This window comes from Trichechus manatus, unplaced genomic scaffold, assembly GCF_000243295.1.
Source record: "Trichechus manatus latirostris isolate Lorelei unplaced genomic scaffold, TriManLat1.0 scaffold00070, whole genome shotgun sequence".
NCBI classification, from domain to species: domain Eukaryota; kingdom Metazoa; phylum Chordata; class Mammalia; order Sirenia; family Trichechidae; genus Trichechus; species Trichechus manatus.
This window is the reverse complement of record NW_004444006.1, coordinates 8201461-8221183: the sequence shown is the minus strand read 5'-3', so window position 1 is coordinate 8221183 and position 19723 is coordinate 8201461. Positions and strand designations below refer to the sequence as shown.

General features: G+C 39.9%; 1 protein-coding gene and 1 pseudogene across 3 annotated transcripts in view; one reads left to right on the top strand and one right to left on the bottom strand.

The window, feature by feature from the left end:
- OGT (O-linked N-acetylglucosamine (GlcNAc) transferase) overlaps positions 1–7159 on the bottom strand; it is a 56113-nt gene extending 48954 nt beyond the window's left edge. The window contains exons 1-3 of one of the 3 annotated variants that reach the window (XM_004380142.1): positions 6884–7159; positions 3722–3872; positions 2067–2310 (exon numbers count right to left, since the gene is read on the bottom strand). In XM_004380142.1, the coding sequence (XP_004380199.1) occupies positions 2067–2310; positions 3722–3872; positions 6884–6920 (432 nt within the window). In that variant the 5' untranslated portion in view covers positions 6921–7159. Of the gene's footprint in view, positions 1–2066; positions 2311–3721; positions 3903–6883 lie in introns of all 3 variants that reach the window. The other 2 variants (XM_004380141.2, XM_023734681.1) reach the window with 2 other exon arrangements.
- A 3158-nt stretch (positions 7160–10317) lies between these two features.
- On the top strand, positions 10318–14201 carry LOC101341413 (suppressor of cytokine signaling 6-like; annotated as a pseudogene).
- Positions 14202–19723: the final 5522 nt, after the last annotated feature.

The window sequence follows — 19723 nt, the reverse complement described above, 5'->3', positions numbered from 1 at the left end:
AAAAAAAATAAAAAATTATAAACTCTTAAAATTAACTGAAAAAAGAAGTGTTAATAGATGACATGATGAAAAGTGATTGCAGATCTTTGAACAAACTACTAAATTAAGCTTCAGTTTGCTAACCAGCAAAATAGGGATAAAGGCTGAGAGAGACATCAGGATATGATCAATGGCTTATCAAACTGCTCAGTGGCTGCCTTGAGGGGTGGGTGTGTGCCCTTTGGACACATCAGTCCCTTTTTACTTCCTCAGTGTTTGCTTTGAAGATATTCAGGCTCAGGTTTTAATATCCACTTTACCATTACTAGGAGCCCTGGTTGCACAGTGGTTAAGAACTGGGCTATTAACCAAAAAAAGGTCAAAAGTTGGAATCCACCAGCTGCTCCCTGGAAACCCTATGGGGCAGTTTTACTCTGTCCTATAGGGCTGTTATGAGTGATGGCAATGGGTTTGGTTGTTTTGTTTTTGTTGCTGTTGTTGTTTTTTTTTACCATTACTAAGGAGCCCTGGTGGCGCAGTGGTTAATGCGATCGACTGCTAACCGAAAGGTTGGCGATTCGAAACCACCAGCAGCTCCTCGGGGAAAGATGTGGCAGTCTGCTTCAGTAGAGATTTACAGCCTTGGAAACCCTATGGGGTAGCTATGAGTCGGTATTAACTCAATGGCAGTGGGTGAGTTTTGTTACCCTTACTGGCTACGTGAGCTCAAGAAAGTTACTAACCTCTGAGTGACTTTCGTTTTGTTTTTTTTTTAATTAATAACACTGGAAACAATTGCACCTACTTTGAAGGATCATTACGAGGATTAACTTTTGAAGCACTTAGCACAGTAACTGCACACACAATAGACTTTCAATAAATGGTTGTTGTTGTTCGGGTGCCATCGGTTCCAACTCACAGTGACCCTATAATAGCTGTTATTAAAACCACTTCCAGGGTTGTTGCAAAACTAAATGTTGAGGATATACCTTGAGAACATATTCTTGAACTTTTTCTACATCTATTTTCTTATATCTATCTTCTTTCCCTAACACCAAAAGCTCTGAGGGAAAGTCTTATTTTCTTTGTATCTTTCAGAGACCCTAATACAGTATGAACTTAATAGCTGCCAGCTGGGCCTCACCTGTTCCCCAGAAAACATCTGCAATTTAGACAAAAACATTTTTAAGAACTAATCAAAAGCCTGATGTGGATATTAACATCTCAGATCTACCCGGGAGTGGATTATCCAATAGGCAAGGGAAGCACAATGCTTACCTTGCTTACCAAATCATCTGTAGCGAACAATTTCACATTTTTTCACCACATCAAAGACTCCACTTCTAGGTATGGCTTGCATCCGTCTCTCTCCCAACCCCACAGCACCTTCCTACAGAATCAAAGCCTGTTTTCAAGTTTGCAATCCCTGACAGGAGAGGATGACCCAGTAAGCACAGGTAAGCACAGGCTTACTCATGCTTACTTACTAGTATGTAGTGAACAATTTCAAAGATGTCAAACCCATGTGAAATTGTTCACTACAGATATCTGGTAGGCAAGGTAAGCACGGTACTTACCTTGCCTACAGGATAATCAGCCCTTGATTCTACCCCTTCTAATTACGTTGAAAGAAAAGAGAATAAGATATTGAGGAGCAAATTTTGCAGCCTAGTTTTCATGTCACTGATCCATACATTGGCATCTTATTTTAATTATTTTATATTACAGCTTAAGTCCCTTTATCTATCATTCTTTGAAAATCAAACTGCTGCAAACACCTATCAGAAATTATACAAATTTAATCAAAACACATGTCCTATACTTTTACAGGCACTATAAAAAAACAGATGTAGAGTTTCTTGCAATAAGGATAATTTTATGCTTTTCAATATAATTTTCTAGATAAAATTATTTTTTAACATAATGCAGACCAAGTCAAAGCAATTTTACCATTTTAAGTAGACACACATTTCTAAACTCTTCACTTTATTCCATGCAAAAACCTATTTTAGTGTCTGATCTATCACACTACGTTTCTTTCTAGGTTTCTGTGAAGGCAAAATGATAACCATTACAATTTTACTCACGGGATTGTACTGGAGAGCAGAGACGTATGCTTGTACTGCCCCTTCCATGTCACCTGCTGCTACCAATGCAGCTGCCAGGTTAATATAACCATCGATGAAATCTGGTTTGAGACGCAATGCATGTCGATAATGTTCAATCGCTTCCTGTAACTGCCCTCTTTCCTTGTACACGTTCCCCAAATTCGAATAGGCTTCTGCCAGAAGGGGGTTCTGTTTAATTGCCAGAGTACTAAAGTGAGCAGATCTGGAAAAGGCAAAAAATGTTGACACGTGGGTACACGTTACAGAAAGAAGGTACAGCCCATATGCAACTCAGTTTCCAAAGATCCCTTGCTATTGCTAATTACATAACAACTGCTGTTATTAAGCACCAGTCCTCGAGTTGGGAGTTGGTTTTCCACTCATAGTGACTCCAAGTGACAGAGCAGAACTGCTCCATAAGGTTTTCTTGGCTGTAGTCTTTAAGGAAGCCACGTCTTTCTCCTGTAGAATAGCTGAGTGGGTTGTGTTGCTCCACCAGGGTTCTTCTTACATAACAATACATTGTATCTTAACTAGAGCATTATAAGAAAAATTTTGGAAATAAGTGTTTCAAAAATGGAGGTATTCCAAATTTCAGATTGGTAAGTTTTTTTCATGAGATAAAATTCTTACTGGAGTCTTATTACTAAATCAACACACTGGAAATCATGATCATTAAGATCAAGAAGGAAAATGCTGTGTGTGTGAGTCTCTATTTCCATTTGCTAATAAAATGTAATGATACATGCCTTTAACTAGCTAAATAAAGGAGAATGGGAATGTATTAAAAAGAACACAAATTCTTCCCTTTTGATTAATTCAATCAGTTAGCTAAAAGTAACACATTATAAAGGCAATTTAAACCACATATGCACCTCCTACCACAGTATACAGTCATGCATTGCTTCGCGTCCACGATACGTTCTGTGAAATAGGACGTTATGTGATTTGAACATTGTGCAAACACCATGCCGAATTTGGCCCCTGAAGGCCACTGTCCCACTGCCCAAGGTGGTCTGGAGGGTGGGCCCCATGAAACATCAGGGCATGGAGACCTTCAGGACCCGGGGGAGCTCGGTGTGGTCAGCACAGGTTATCCACAACCAAACCCTCTGGCTTTCCAAAAGGACCAGGAAAGTTTCCTTTTGTGTTGTGTTTAGTCTCGTTCTCTGATCAGTATTTTTGAACTCTGTTATAAACTTACGGGACCATGGACATATATGCGGTCAGACATTACCCAAACAGATGTTATGCGGTGCATGACTGTATACACCATCATTTGTGAGCATTTCAGTCCCTCAAGTTGACATGTCTTACAACGGTGAGACTGAATGTTCACATGTAGACTAAGAACAATTTATTACCTTAACAGAGTTAAGAAAGCAGTAGACCCACGTGTGAAAGTCTAATAAGGTACCTGGTCATACTAATAATATAACCACCGCCACAAAAGGAAGGAGAAAAACTGGCATCTGGGCTGCCACATGTCACAAGTGGGCAAGAGAGCAGATGTGCATTGGTGGCTCAATTGAAATGCAGTATAGAAAAACTTCAAGTTCAAATATTTAAGTATCATTTGTCAAGCTCAGTACACAGAGGCAGCAATTACCAGCAGGTACCCCCACATCTCCTACCTGTCCAGCCTTCGACACTGGAAGTGTATAGATGAAAGTAATAAAAGCACACCAGTATTGTCTGGCTCTTGTCTCCAGAGCTGCATGCAGTGTCTCTCAGCTGCCTCAAAATCTCCTGCCTGATATTCTCGATGTGCCAACTCAGCTAACCCTTGGAAGGAAAGCATACGTTTCGTTGGTTCTGGAGAATCATCAAAACATTTGAGGGAGGGAGGGGGGAAACAAAAAGTTAGAAATGCAAACAAAAAAATGTAAAAATATGGTATATTAAACTTAAAGATGAAAATGCTTGAAACTATGTAAAGCACTAGAGTGTTCTGCACGTTATTTATACCCTCAAGTTAACATCAGGTGCAGAATTGGCATCTTAGATTTCACCCATTAACATTTCCTTCCCAAACTAGATAGGAATATTTACTTCCAAATGATATTACATTTTATGATTAAAAATACTTTTTAAATTATAGATAACATCTAAAGATTCACTGAATGTTACTCCTTATCCCTTAGTTAACATCCAGAAACAAAACATAAAATGTGTGATTTGCAAGGTCACAAAGATTTAATAATGTCAAATAATCTACTGGGAAACTTAATGGTTTTAGGCTGGATCTGTAGGGTTGGGGGGTGTACTAATAACAATCTCTCTTTACCTGGGTGTGTTTTCACTCTTTAATCTGTTTGTATATTTCATAATTTAATTTTTTAAAAGGTGACTCTAAAAACTGAACATAAGGAAAAAACTAAATGTCAAGGTGCTATTTTTAAATCAGCTGATAAACAGATAAATACATCTGTCAAGAACCAAAATATTTAAATGCGTCACCCAACAATTTAAATAAAGACCCAAGATTATATTGCTCTTCTACCATCCCAAACTCACAAGGATACTAAATTAGCTAAATCCCACCCACGCTGGTTTAACACTAGCATTTTCCAAAGAGCTCTGGCACTGACTAAAGAATTAAGACACTGCGAACAATGCTATATAAGCCAAGCAGTTACCTACAGCTGTAATGGTTTAAAAAAAAAAAAAAAGGAACGGAAAAATGTTAGTATAAAACATTTGATAAAGCTCAACAGAATGAATACCAAATGAAAACACTTTGCTATGTGTGACTTAATTCAGATACATAAAGAGTATGGCTAAAGCCCCCAAAAAACCAAACCAAACCCGCTGCCATGGAGTCGATTCCCGATTCCAACTGACAGCAACCCTACAGGACAGAGTAGAACTGTCCCATAGGGTTTCCAAGAAGTGGCTGGTGGATTCGAACTGCTGAAACTTTTGGTTAGCAGCCATGCGCCTAACCACTGGGCCATCAGGGCTCCAAGGGAGTGGGGGGGGGGGACCTAGCAAACTGCCCAAGTCTCAATCGCAAATACTTATTTAAACAGTGATACATTACTGGGAATTTGACCACAGCACTTTCACAAACAACATACCTAGATCTACCTATAGCTGAAATGGGAACCATGGACAAATACTTAAACTCTACCAAGGTCACAGTAACAAACTCAAATTTGAGCCTAGCACCCCAACTGTTCAAGCTAGTGTGTGTTCTGGATACTAGGGAAAGTAAGTAAATTTCCTGACTGAATGCACAGCTGACCAAGAACACAAAGAGGAGACAGACTTGCATCCAAATGTGGGGGAGTTTATATCTCTAATAGAAACTAGAAAATTACATTTTAAACAATTCTCCAGAACTTCCTAACTCCTTATTTTAACACATTACTTTGTCACTTTTCAAAGCGGCTTATCTGCTATTTTAACACTTGAAACGACGACTTCCTCAAATAAAATAATACACATAGAAAAGGGCAAGCTAGTGCAGAACCAGAATCTTAAATGTTTAAAAATCACTATGGGGCAAGGAAGAGGGGACCACTGACTAATTATTAATCCCACTACCTATAATTATGGATAAGAGACTATTGAAGAGTCACCTATTACTTACAGCACAATGTCCAAAAACAAATAAAAAACCCTTGACACGTTTCAACCAATAAACAAACAAAAAAACCTCGTGGGAAACCTTAGAAGCGCAGCTCAGTGCCCCCTCCCTCCCTGCCCCAAATAGCCTCAATATGGAAAAGCAGCTAAAGGAAACTCCTAGAATTTGGTTGGGTTTTTTTGTTTGAGTATCAAATGCTTTTCGACTGAATTGTCTAAAAGGGCAACTGCCTTGCACTTGTGCAGCTACACTCCAGTTGCTTTACAAACTCTTCAAGCAGGGATGAAACTTAAAAATACATACACCCTATGGGAAAAAAAAGATACTGGGCTACAGAATGGGGATGGAGACCCAGAGGCGGCGGCGGAGGAATACACTGAGAAGTAACACAAAGCGAGAATTCTGAAAGCAGGGTGGTCAATGCGAAAACAAGAGCACCAGGCTGGTTTCTTCCCCAGGGATAGAACTGGACCGCGAGGCTGACAACCTCTGGAAGGAAAGGGTGTGGTTCCCCGCGGGAGGGAAGGGGGAGTAGGGTGGGAAGTCTAGGCTAGTGGCAGCATGCGGAACAGGGTGACGGCAAAGAAAACCCCTGGAAATTTCCAATCCAAACCGGGGCCACTCAACCGAAAGAACATAGAAAGGCGCTGCCCAGCGGGGTGCTGCCCAATGTCCCCTCTTCTCAGGTTCCCTGCAGCAGCCGGCGAGCTTCGGCTTGTCTTTGGGTGATGCAAAGTGGGGATATGATTACATCGGAATGGCACCCCCGCCCTAGATTGACAGACAAGAACCAAACCTGGCTAAGGGGGAAGGGCTGGAGGGGGATGTGGACAGGCAAGAGGAGAGGGCGGTAAACTGGATGTCGGGGAGAAAACGGTTGCGAAGGAGAGTGAAAAGGCAGGGATTCCCAATGCAGTCCATTCTTAGCGCGCACGTGTGGTAGAAGCGTCCCGAGTAGAAAGCTAGAACAGTTACACATTAAGAAACAAAAAAGGACGCAAAAAAGCAGTAAGAATGAAAAAGGTAATGCTTGAGAAAGAGAACACGGAGGAAACACCGACCAGATGCCGGGAGAACAGGAACAGCTCAGCAATACCACTGATGTAATGGGGGTGACTAGAGGGAAGGGAGGGAGCAGTGAGAGACAGAGAACGGCGCGAGACCCCAAAGCGGCGTCTGCTAAGGTAGAACGGGACACCAGTACCTGTGCTGTCGGCCACGTTGCCCACGGAAGACGCCATCTGGAGCTTCTTGAGGGAGAGCGAAGAGGGGGTAATTGAGTCCCGCCGCCGCTGCTAGTGGCAAGAATGTTTCTAGAGGTAGTGGTAAGAGAGCAGCAGCCGTACCCGCGCTCTGCAAGGCTTAAGCAGCGACAGCCGTTACAGGCTTCTAACCTTAGGAACTCTGGTTGGCCATCTACCTCTCACGGTCTTGAAATGGCGGCGACGACTCCTCGGCCGAAACAACACGGGCCGGAACTACTTTCTGTTACAATCAAGTACCAGAGCGGAGGTAGCGCGGTAACCAGCGCTACCGACAAAATGACTATAATCAAAGTCGCTTGCTCTTATGTAACCTTCCGCGCAGGGCCCATTGCGACAAACACGATTGTGTCGAAAGCGCATGCGACCAACCCTGTCAACCCGACTCGCGCCTAGGGCACGCTGTCTCGGGCTAGAGCGCCCAAGTTTCGTTTTGTTTTTTATTTTTAATAGTGAAGCATAAGGTTAAAAAAGCCCATACATTTGCCGCATACATTTTTGCCGAAGTGATAAAGTATCGCCAATAATGTAGACTTTAACATAGATGCCAAAGGAGTCTAAAGTTTAATCAACTTTATTCACACAAAAATGGACAGTTAAAGGCTGATGATTACAAATCATGGATCAGTTCTAAGCAAGTAAAGGTAAATAATTAAAGACTGAACTGTTCTTCAAAACGACGGCGGAGGGGGTTCCAATTTGAACATGTCTTAATTCTGACCCCAGACATTGATGAAAACGACTGATACTTTCGCAGGGCCAAATGAACGCAAACATCTCAGATCTCGGTCACATAGCCCGAAATTTCAAAATCGTTGTGGTATTCAAGATAGTTCTGCCCAGAGTAATGGGGCAGATGTTGATGCTTAATAACTCAGGGACATCCTGAGAGTTTGCACTCCAAAGGCAGCTATTAAAATGTTAAATGATTCATATTCGTCAAAATCCATGACTCTTCTGAGTCGTGACTTCATTTTCACCGTAGAGCTCTGCAAATCGTCACAATCTGAGATTCCACTGAGCTCAGAAGCAGTTCAACAAAGATAAATGAATTCATTTGCCATCTGCCTAAACCACACGTCTAGTTTGAGTCTCAATTACCTCCACTGCCTTGAACAAATCAGCTCTTATGATCCTACTGCAGTTTCAAGTCCACTGTTCAGATACATTGTCACATTAGTATTAATTTATACCTCATATCTGGTTCCAGAAAGGATTTAAGGCAGCTTGTCACATTAGCAAGAAATTAGTATAAACCACTAGAGGCCTCAATTTGGATCTCTCAGTGTCCTTTTACTTCAAAAAGTCCTTGGTCTAAGAAAGCAGGTTAGTGGATTTCTTCAAAAAGTTTTTACTACGTAGACATGTGACTACATTAAGAAGCAAAAAAGTCCTCAAGCTCTGCTTTAATTTCTTTCAAATAGTTCACAAACTGTTTAATTACGGATAGGCACACAGAGAAAAATCATAATATGATCATTTCTTCCATCACATAATCAAGAGTCATATCATGCAGTGAAAAAGACAAAGTTAACTGCACAAACTCTCCTGAAAATCAGGCACCAATCTCTTAATTGGATTTAACTGGTAAAATCTTCCCCCCCCCCTCACTAAAAGTACCCCATCTGTGGTAAATAAACACAGCTTTTCAACTTTTAGAACAGACTTCTCAAATTCTATTGGCAGATGTTTGGGTCTAACTGATTAGTGGGTGACAGCTAATTAAGTAGAACTCTTTATGTTGTTAAATGCCAGGTCATACTCCCTGCATTTGGCCCACTGAAACTTGTGGTCTAAGATTCCCTATCCTGCGAGAAGAGTCAGAGGATGTTATGATACAATTTGCTGCTAGGGAAAGCTGGGTGGTGGGGCTCATGGGAGCTCAATAAGAAAAAAAACCCTGTTGGAATCTCAGAAATCCCATTATAGCTACCTTCTAGGCATAGCATATAAAAGGTTTAGTTTGAAGGATTTAGTCATCAGATAAACACACCTTCTTCAGCCAATCAAGTAACAATTACTAGAGTCGCTGCATGCAAGGCACTGTGGGGGATACAGAAATGAACAAGACAAGATCCTTGCCCTCAAGGAACTTGAAGCCTAGCCACTAGAGAACAATACAGGAGAATGTTATTTAAGTGATAAAATATGTTCTTATATGTGTGGCTAATTGCCTCCTTGAACAACTGCCTCCTTTGCCATGAGGCAAGAAGAACTGGATGGTGCCTGGCTACCATTACTGAACATTTTGATCAAAGAGTCTATAGAAAAATCCTGATCAAAAGGGTGAAAATGTAGAACAAAATTTCAAATTCTTATAGACACCAGACTTGCTGAAGCCATGGAGGCTGGATGAACCGCTAAAACTATTGCCCTGAGATAACCTTTAAACCTTAAACCAAAAATATCCCCTGAAGTCTTCTTAAAATCAAATAGTTTAGCTTCACTAGTAAAGAATGTCTGCCTTGAGTAGTGTACTTTTTTGAGATCTATCTATATGGGATCAAACTGACAACTCAAAAGATTGGATAGGAAACTTATAGGGGGCAGTGAGTTTATGTCAATGGAAGGGGAACAATTCGGAAAAAGAGGGTGAGAATGGTTGTACAACTCGAAGGATGTAATCAATGTCACTGAATTGCACATGCAGAAATTGTTGAACTGGTCTATGTATATTCTCAACAACAACAACAAAAATAAATTATTTTTTAAAAACATGTTCCTGTCTAAAAATACCTGGGGAGAAAACAATCACTTCAGGTTGGAAGGAGGGTGAGAGAGAAGACCTGAGCTGAGCACTGAAGGAGGTGCTTTTGTGTGTTTCTTCTCTTTCCACTGATTTCTTGTTCTTTTTCTTTTCTTTCCTTCCTTTTATGTACAGCAATTTTTATAAATGAGCTGTTTCTTCAACTCCAGTCTCAAACTTTGTCACCCTGATAACACCATTACGGTGTATTAGTTTTCTATTACTGCATCACAAATTACCACAAACTCAGCAGCTTAAAACAACACACATTTTGTGGCAGTCATGCCGGAGTTGGGGAAGGAAGCAGAGCCCAAACCGCTGACACCACAGCTGCTGGTGGAAAATGACTCCAAAGGTTAAATAAAACTGGGAAAATACATCAACGCGGCATTACAGCCTCTCCAGATGTTTGGGGATAAAATTCACGAGAAAAATTGATTCCTCTGAATTAGGTATCCAGTCATAATGAAGAAAACCCATTGCTACTGAGTCGATTCCAACACATAGCTACCCTATAGGACACAGTAGAACTGCCCCATAGAGTTTCTAAGGAGCCCCTGGTGGATTTGAACTGCCAACCTTTTGGTTAGCAGCCTAATTCTTAACCACTACGGCACCAGGGTTTCCATAATGAAGAAAAGTAGTCTTAAAACCTTCCAGAAACGAATGTAAAGGAGAAACTGATTTCATGATAGCACAACAACTATCATTAGCCAGTGATTTTGGAAAAGATGATTCCTTCTTTGGTAGTTGCTATGGTTAAAAAAAAAAGAGCCCTGGTGGTGCAGTGGTTAAGCGCTCGGTTGCTAACTGACAGGTCAGCGGTTCGAACCCACCAGCTGCTCCGCCGGAGAAGGATGTGGCCTTCTGCTTCCGTAAATATTACAGCCTTGAAGATTCTATGGGGCAGTTCTACTCTGTCCTATAGGGTCGCTATGAGTCAGAATCAACTCAGTGGCAATGGGTTTTATGGTTAAAGATATGGCCAGCTGTGGTAACAACAGTGAAGATGAAAAAGGTGGAAATAATAGATCAAAAAGTGAAAGCCTAATGGGTATGTTAAAAGGGGAGCTTTCTGCAAAACAAAAGCAGAAAGGCAAGGACAGCGCACTATACCCTCTGTGAGTTCTGCAGACAAGGATACCTTTTCCTTTGCCTCAGCACCAATAGTCCTCAAAGACGTGAAAGCTCAAAGGCCAATATGGTCAACTTCCCTCCGCAATCATCACTATAATCCAAACGCTTGACCTCTTTGACCTATAAGCCGCCAAGGAGACGGGTATCAAAATGGAAGTGAGAATTGAACACCAAAAAGACAAAAAAAAAAAAAAATTAAAACTGGGCAAAGGATATGAACACACACTTCACCAAAGAAGACATCTAGGCAGCCAACAAATACATGAAGAGATGCTTGCGATCATTAGCCATTAGAGAGATGCAAATCAAAACTACAATAAGATACCATCTTGTACTGGTAATAATGGCACTTATAAAAAAAAAACAGAAAACAGCAAATGCTGAAGAGGCTGTGGGGAGATTCGAACTCTCATACGCTGCTGGTGGGAGTGTAAAATGGCACAACCACTATGGAAAATGATATGGCACTTCCTCAAAAAGCTAGAAATAGAAATACCATATGATCCAGCCATCCCACTCCTAGGAATATATCCTAGAGAAACAAGAACCATGACACGAAGAGACATATGCACAACCATGTTCATTGAAGCATTATTTACAATAGTAAAAAGATGGAACAGCCTAAGTGCCCATCAACGAATAAATGGATAAACAAACTGTGGTGCTTATACACAATGGAACTTTAACAAAAAGTTAAAGAATAACTACCAATCCGTGAAACATCTCACAACATGGATGAACCTGGAGGACATTATGCTGAGTGAAATAAGTCAATCACAAAAGCACAAATATTGTATGAGACCACTATTATAAAAACTCAAGAAAAGGTTTTCACAGAGACAGAAAAATTCTTTGATGATTACTAGGGATGGGAGAGGCGAGGGGAGGGAAAACCGCTAAACAGATAGTAGACACATACTAACTTTGGTGAAGGGAGAGATAATACACATATAGGGGAAGTCAGCACAACATAATCAAGGTAAAGGAAGACACTGAAAGGTACGCAAGGGTAAAAGGCAACAACGGTAAATACTAATACATATACAATCCTGCAATAACAGTAATAACAAACAATAATGTATAAGTAGATATATAGGTAGGTATGTAAGCTGAACAGGGGTGGGAGGGCATATGGAAGTACACCCATGTACATATATATGTATATGCTGCAAATATACCCATGTATGCAATAGTGTGCACAAAGGACACAGTCATGAAAACTTCTTAGCCATAACCATATACCTCCAGGGACTGAGATACTGGGCTGGAGGGCTAGAGACCATAGTCTCAGGGGGACATTTAGGTCAATTGGCACATCATAATCCATATAGACAATGTTCTACATCTAGGGACTGGAGTCTTAAAAGCTTGCAACAGCCATCTAGGATACAACAATTGGTTTCTTCCTGTCTGGAACAAAGAAGAGTGAAGAAAACCAAAGACTCAAGGAAACAATTAGTCCAAGGGACTAATGGACCACATGAACCACAGCCTCCACTAGCCTGAGACCAGAAGAGCTAGATGGTGCCAGGCTACCACTACCAACTGCTCTGACTGGGACCACAATAGTAGGTCATGGACAGAGAGAAATGTAGAACGAAATTCAAACTCATAAATAAGACAAGACTTACTGGTCTGTTAGAGACTGGTGGAACCCCTGAGACTATAGCCCTTAGACACCCTTCAACCTTGGAACTGAAATCACTCCCAGAGATCACACTATAGCCATATAATAGACAGGCCTATAAAATGAACAATAACACCAGTGAGGAATGTATACCTCAGAACAATCAACTATAGGAGACCTAAAGGGCAGCATTTGCCCAAAAGCAAAGTTCAGAAGGGCCATATGGGCAGGAAAGCTGGGCGAATGGACACAAGGAACCCTGGGAGGAAAGGGGGAAGAGTTCAGATACATTCAGGGATTTGCAATCAATGTCACAAAACACCAAAAACCCAAAACCAAACCGGCCACCTTTGAGTAGATTCTGACTCATAGTGACCCTTATAGGACAGAGTAGAACTGCCCCATAGGGTTTCCAAAAAGCAGCTGGTGAATTCGAACTGCTGACCTTTTGTTTAGCAGCCGAGTTCTTAACCAGCGCTGGACTTGGACTGAAAGAATAGACCAAGGTTTTGACTCTCACTTCTGTTTTGTTTTGTTTTTTAACATTCAAGCTGTGTATAAATTGTTAAATGAGAAACTAATTTGCTCTGTAAACTTTCACCCAAACAACAATAAAGTGTTTTAAAAAAAAATGGAGATGAGAGTCAAAGCCTTGGTCTATTCTTCCGGTCCAAGTCTAGCACTGAATGGGGTTAGAAAGGATTTTCACGATCTTCAATCTGAAACTGTGTGCCAAGAACAAAATACTTCATTAAAGTGTTCAGAATCTCTGAATGGAAGACTTGCATCTTCACCTTGATGAACATGTGCCTGTAGTTATTGGACTACATTCAGTATACTGTGCCTTTAAATGAGAGAAAATATCCTTAGAAAAGATCACGTAGTTACTGTCTGGACAGTTCTTCCAGGGAAGTTTCTACAGTTCCTTCTCAAGTGAGAGGGAACTCTTTCCTTGAAGATGAGAATCATGTAGACCAGGATTCAGTTGTTGCCCCAGAAATCTTTGTGGATCAGTCCATGTGTGGCTTTCTCTTTGGTACCACAGGAGTCGTGATGAAGAGCCCAAGAGCTAATTATGATGATGTCTCTACACTTTCACCATTTTTATCTCCAATACAGAATAATCAAATCCAAAGGAACTTTAATGGACTCACTGGCCCAGTCTGAAAATATGCAATATCACTTGAATTTGATCCTAACTCTGCTCTTGGGATTGCAAGAGTTTACGCCTCCGTGCAAAGTAGTGGTGCTGTGGTTGTGACAAGCCTTACAGAGGAGCCGAAGAACTTGCAAAACAAGATAGTACCTGGGACATTCTGGGAGGTAGAAGGGAAGCTAGCAAATGTGCCAGATGGTTCCTTTCTTCTTCGGGAGAGTTCAGACAATGGTTACGTTTTCAGCTTGAGCCTTCGCTCCCGTGGTAAAATACTTCACATTAGATTTGAACACTCAAATGATAGGTTTAGCTTTTATAAACAAACAAATACAGAAGGCCATACTTCTATAGTTGATCTAATTGAACATGCAATCAGGGACTCTGAAAATGGAGTTTTTTTTTTTATTATTCAAGGTCTTGGTTGCCTGGATGAGCAACTTACCCTATCAGGCTGACCAGTCCAGTATCACGGTTTATACAGGTATATTGCTATACCAGTGTCATTTTGTTATAGATCAGTATACCAAAATAGACTTATTTCAAAAACTGCCTTTACTAGACAAAATGAAGGATTATTTACAAGCTAAGCATTAATGAAAGATTATGAGAACACTGCATCTTGCACTTTGGAAACAAGAGCTTTAAGTACACTTTACAAACTTTCATTGCTATCAAAATCTTCTGCTGCCCTAACTATATCAGTTTTATTTGTAAAAGAGCTTAGGGGTGGGGAAGTGTCAGCAAGTTATCTTGGATTTATTTTGGCTCTTTAAAAAAGAAAGTTTTGAGGTTTTAAAAGTATGAATTATCTTTCATCAATATGCAAAATAATCCAACTGTAGATTTTCAGAACCTCCTCAACCCCCCCTCAGTTTTTTGCTGCTATCCATTGTGATTTTTCTGCATTAAAAGCACATTTCAACCCCAAAGAACTGAAAAGTCGTACCCAAACAAGTACATGTACACATATGTTCATAACAGAATTATTGACAATAGCCAAAAAGTAGAAACAGCCCAAATGTCCATCAACAGGTCAACGGATAAGCAAACTGTGGTAAATACATACACTGAAATATTATTCAATCATAAAAAGGAATGAAGTACTGATACATGCTACAACATAGATGAATCTCAGAAACATTATGCGGTATGAAAGAAGCCAGACACAAAAGGTCACATATTGTATAATTCCATTTACATGAAATATTCAGAATAAGCAAGTCCATAAGAACAGAAAGCAGATTGGTGGTTGCCAGAGGTTGAGGGGAAGAGGTAATGGGGAGCACCTGCTTAATGGGTATGGGATCTCCTTTTGGAGTGACGAAAATGTTTAGAACAAACATGTTTAGTACTAACTGCCACTGAATTGTTCGCTTTCAGATGGTTAACTTTACGTTATGTGAATCTCACCTCAATAAAGAAAAACCAACAAGAGAAAATATGACTATTAAAAAATACTCTGAGGAGGAAACAATTCAAGAATCAAAACAAGTGTGGGGCAACTTAGTGGCAAAGAGAGGTGGCAGTAAAATATTTTAATTTGAAGATGATACCTGAGTTGTCATCATCATAATGAAAAAACTAAGATAGATTAAGTGGAGGGCAGCTAATAAACATTAATAAAAAGTGATGTAAGCATGGATAATGTTGTTGTTGTTGTTAGGTGCCATCAAATCAGTTCCAGCTCATAGCGACCCTATGTATAACAGAACGAAACACTGTCCAGTCCTGTGCAACAATCGTTGCTTATGCTTGAGCCCATTGTTGCAGCCACTGTGTCAGTCCATCTCATTGAGGGGCCTCCTCTTTTTCGCTGACCCTTTACTTTACCAAGTCTGATGTCCTTCTCCAGGGACTGATCCTCCTGATAACATGTTCGAAGTATGTGAGACATCCTTGCTTCTAAGGAGCATTCTGGCTGTACTTCTTCCAAGATGGATTTGTTTGTTCTTTTTGGCAGTCCACGGTATATTCAATATTCTTCGGCAACACCGTAATTCAAAGGCATCAATTCTTCTTCAGTCTTCTTTATTCATTGTCCAGCTTTCGCATGCATATGAGGCAATTGAAAACGCCATGGCTTGGATCAGGCGCACCTTAGTCTTAAAGGTGATATCTTTGCGTTTTAACACTCTAAAGAGGTGTTTTGCAGCAGATTTGCCCAATGCAACGCATTGTTTAATTTCTTGACTGCTGCTTCCATGGATGTTGATTGTGGATCCAAGTAAAATGAGATCCTTGACAACTTCAGTCTTTTCTTCATTTATCATGATGTTGCTTATTGGTCCAGTTGTGAGGATTTTGGGGTTTTTTTTCTCCATTTATCATGATGTTGTTTATTAGTCCAGTTGTGAGGATTTTTGTTTTCTTTATGTTGAGGTGTAATCCATACTGAAGGCGGTAGTCTTTGATGTTCATCAGTAAGCGCTTCAAGTTCTCTTCACTTTCAGGAAGCAAGGTTGTGTCATCTGCATATCGCAGGTTGTTAATGAGTCTTCTTCCAATACTGATGTCCCATTCTTCTTTATATCATTCCGCTTCTCGGATTATTTGTTCAGCATACGGATTGAATTAAGTATGGTGAAAGGATACAACCCTGATGCACACCCTTCCTGACTTTAAACCATGTAGTATCTCCTTGTTCTGTCCGAAAGAATGCCTCTTGATCTATGTACAGTTCCTCATGAGCACTATTAAGTGTTCTGGAATTCCCATTCTTCACAATGTTATCCATAATTTGTTATGATCCACACAGTTGAATCTCTTTGCATAGTCAAAAAACACAAGTAAACATCTTTCTGGTATTCTCTGCTTTCAGCCAGCATCCATCAGACATCAGCAATGATATCCCTGGTTCCACGTCCTCTTCTGAATCCGGCTTGAATTTCCAGCAGTTCCCTGTCGATGTGCTGTGGCAACCTCTTTTGAATGATCTTCAGCAAAATTTTACTTGCATGTGATATTAATGATATTGCTTGATACCTTCCTCATTTGGTTGGATCAGCTTTCTTTGGAATAGGCATAAATATAGATCTCTTCCAGTCGGCAGGCCAAGTAGCTCTCTTCCAAATTTCTTGGCATAGACAAGTGAGCACTTCTAGCGCTGCATCCGTTTGTTGAAACGTCTCTTTTGGTATTTCGTTAATTCCTGGAGCCGTGTTTTTCACCAATGCTTCAATGCATCTTGGACCTCTTCCTTCAGTACCATCCGTTCCTGATCATATGCTACCTCCAGAAAAGGTTGAACATCAACCACTTCTTTTTGGTATAGTGACTCTGTGTATTCCTTCCATCTTCTTTTGATGCTTCTTGCGTCATTTAATATTTTCCCCGTAGAATCCTTCAGTATCGCAACTCGAGGTTTGAATTTTTTCTTCAGTTCTTTCAGCTTGAGAAATGCCAAGCCTGTTCTTTCCTTTTGGTTTTCTAACTCCAGATCTTTGCACATGTCATTATGATAGTTTACTTTGTCTTCTTGAGCCGCCCTTTGAAATTTTCTGTTCATCTCTTTTACTTCGTGATTTCTTTCATTTGTTTTAGCTACTCACCATTCAGTAGAAAGTTTCAGAGTCTCTTCTGACATCCATTTTGGTCTTTTCTTTCTTTCCTATCTTCTTAATGACCTCTTTCTTTCTTCATGTATGATGTCCTTGATGTCATTCCACAACTCATCATGATAATAGTGGATAATAGTATGGTAACAGTGCCTCCTATAAAGAAGATATTGAACATTTAGGAATGTTAGAAAATCACAGTAATATGCAACTCAAAATTAAAATGAGAGAATGGAGTGTGGAGGAGGGAACAATCTTTAGAATGAGACAGACACAGATTAGAAACCCCTGCTTCTTAGAGTTAAATGACGCTATCTCTTACTATTTGACCATGTGAAAGTTATTTAACATCAGTAAGGATCCTCAGATTCCTAACTTTTAAAATGGGGATAATGACATCTCTTTAATGATTAAATGAAATAATATATGTAAAGTGCCTAGAACACAACTTTTCACTAAATTGTCTCTCCATCAGTGTTACCATGGGTGGCCTCACAGGATGAGTACACTAATGTCGCATTTTTTATGTACAGCCAAATGCAGCAGTCTTACCGTAGTTATTACTATTTTATAAACTGCCATGAAGACAAAGAATAAAAAGGAAGAAAAAAACTGACTTAGTAACATCTATTACAATGAAAACTATCAAATGTCCTAAACTCTAAGAGGTTTGCAAAATAAGGCTTCCTATAGAATAAGAATATAATGCTAACCAAAAGGTTGGCGGTTCAAAATCATCAGCGACCCCGAGGAAGAAAGACATGGCAGTCTCCTTCCATAGAGATTTACAGCCTTGGAAACCCTATGGGGACACTATGAGTTGGAGTCGACTCGACAGCAGTGGGTACAAGGGGGTCAGCGAAAAAGAGGAAGGCCCTCACAAGATGGATTGACAGAGTGGCTGCAACAATGGGCTCAAACAACAACGATTGTGAAGATGCAGCAAGACCAGGCTGTGTCTCTTTCTGTTGTGCGTAGGGTCACTATATGTGAGAACTGACTCAATGGCACCTAACAACAACAAAAGCATAAAGGGAAACTGCCTGCCTTGAGCATTATGCTTCTTTTAAGATCTATCATCTGGGATCAAATTGACAACAACTCAAAAGGTTAGATAGATAGGCACCCAATGACAGTGCTGATAAATATAAAACAAACTCTAGCAGCACTGAAAAGAGAAATTGACAGTTCCACAATAATAGTAGGAGACTTCAACACACCACTCTCAGTAAAGGAAGAACATCTAGAAAGAATCTCAACAAAGATACAAAAGATCTAAAGGCCACAATCAGCCAACTTGACCTCATAGACATATATACAACACTTCAACCAACAGCTGCAAAGTATACATTCTTTTCCAACTGTACATGCAACATTCTCCCGAATAGACCACATCTTAGGCAACAAAGTAACCCTCAACAAAATCCAAAACATTGAGATAATACAAAGTATCTTCTCTGACCAAAACGCCATCCAAGTAGAAATCAACAACAGGAGAAGCAAGGAAAAAAAAATCAATTACATGGAAACTGAATAACACCCTGCTTACAAACCACTGGGTAATAGAAGAAATCAAAGGTGGAGTAAAAAAATTCCTAGAATCAAAAAACAATGAAAACACACCATATCAAAACCTTCGGGACACAGCAAAGGCAGTGCTCAAAGGTCAATTTATAGCAAAAGATGCACACATCAAAATAAGAAGGGACAGAATCAAAACATTACCTACAAAACTTGAACAAATAGAAAGAGAACAACAAAAGAAGCCCACAGCCACTAGAAGAAAGGAAATAATAAAGATCAGAGCAGAAATAAATGAAAGAGAGAACAGAAAAACAACAGAAAGAATGAACAAAACCAAAAGTTGGTTCTTTGACAGGATCAACAAAATTGACAAACCCCTGGCCAAACTGACAAAACAAAAACAGGAGAGGACACAAATAACCCAAATAAGAAATGAAATGGGGAACATTGCAACAGATCCAACTTAAATAAAAAGGTTAATAACAGAGTACTATGAAAAACTATACTACAAAAAATTTGAAAACCTAGAGGAAATGGATAAATTTCTAGAAACACACTACCTACCCAAACTAACACAAAATAATGTTAAAAATCTGAACAGACACATAACAAGAGAAGAGATTCAAAAGATAAAAAAAAAAAACAAAAAAAACTCCCAACCAAGAAAAAGCCCTGGCCCGGATGGCTTCACTGGAGATTTCTACCAAACATTCAGAGAAACCCTTACACCAGTACTATTCAAACTATTTCAGAACATGGAAAAGTAAGGGATACTTCTGAATTCATTCTATGACGCCAGCATAACCCTGATACCAAACCAGGCAAAGATGCCACAAAAAAAAAGAAAATTACAGACCAATATCTCTCATGAATACAGATGCAAAATTTCTCAACAAAATCCTAGCCAAAAAAATTCAGCATCATATCAAAAAATAATACACTACAAGTGGGATTCATACCAGGTATGCAAGGATGGTTCAACATTAGAAAATCAATCAACGTAATCCACCACATAAATAAAAGGAAAGAAAAGAATCA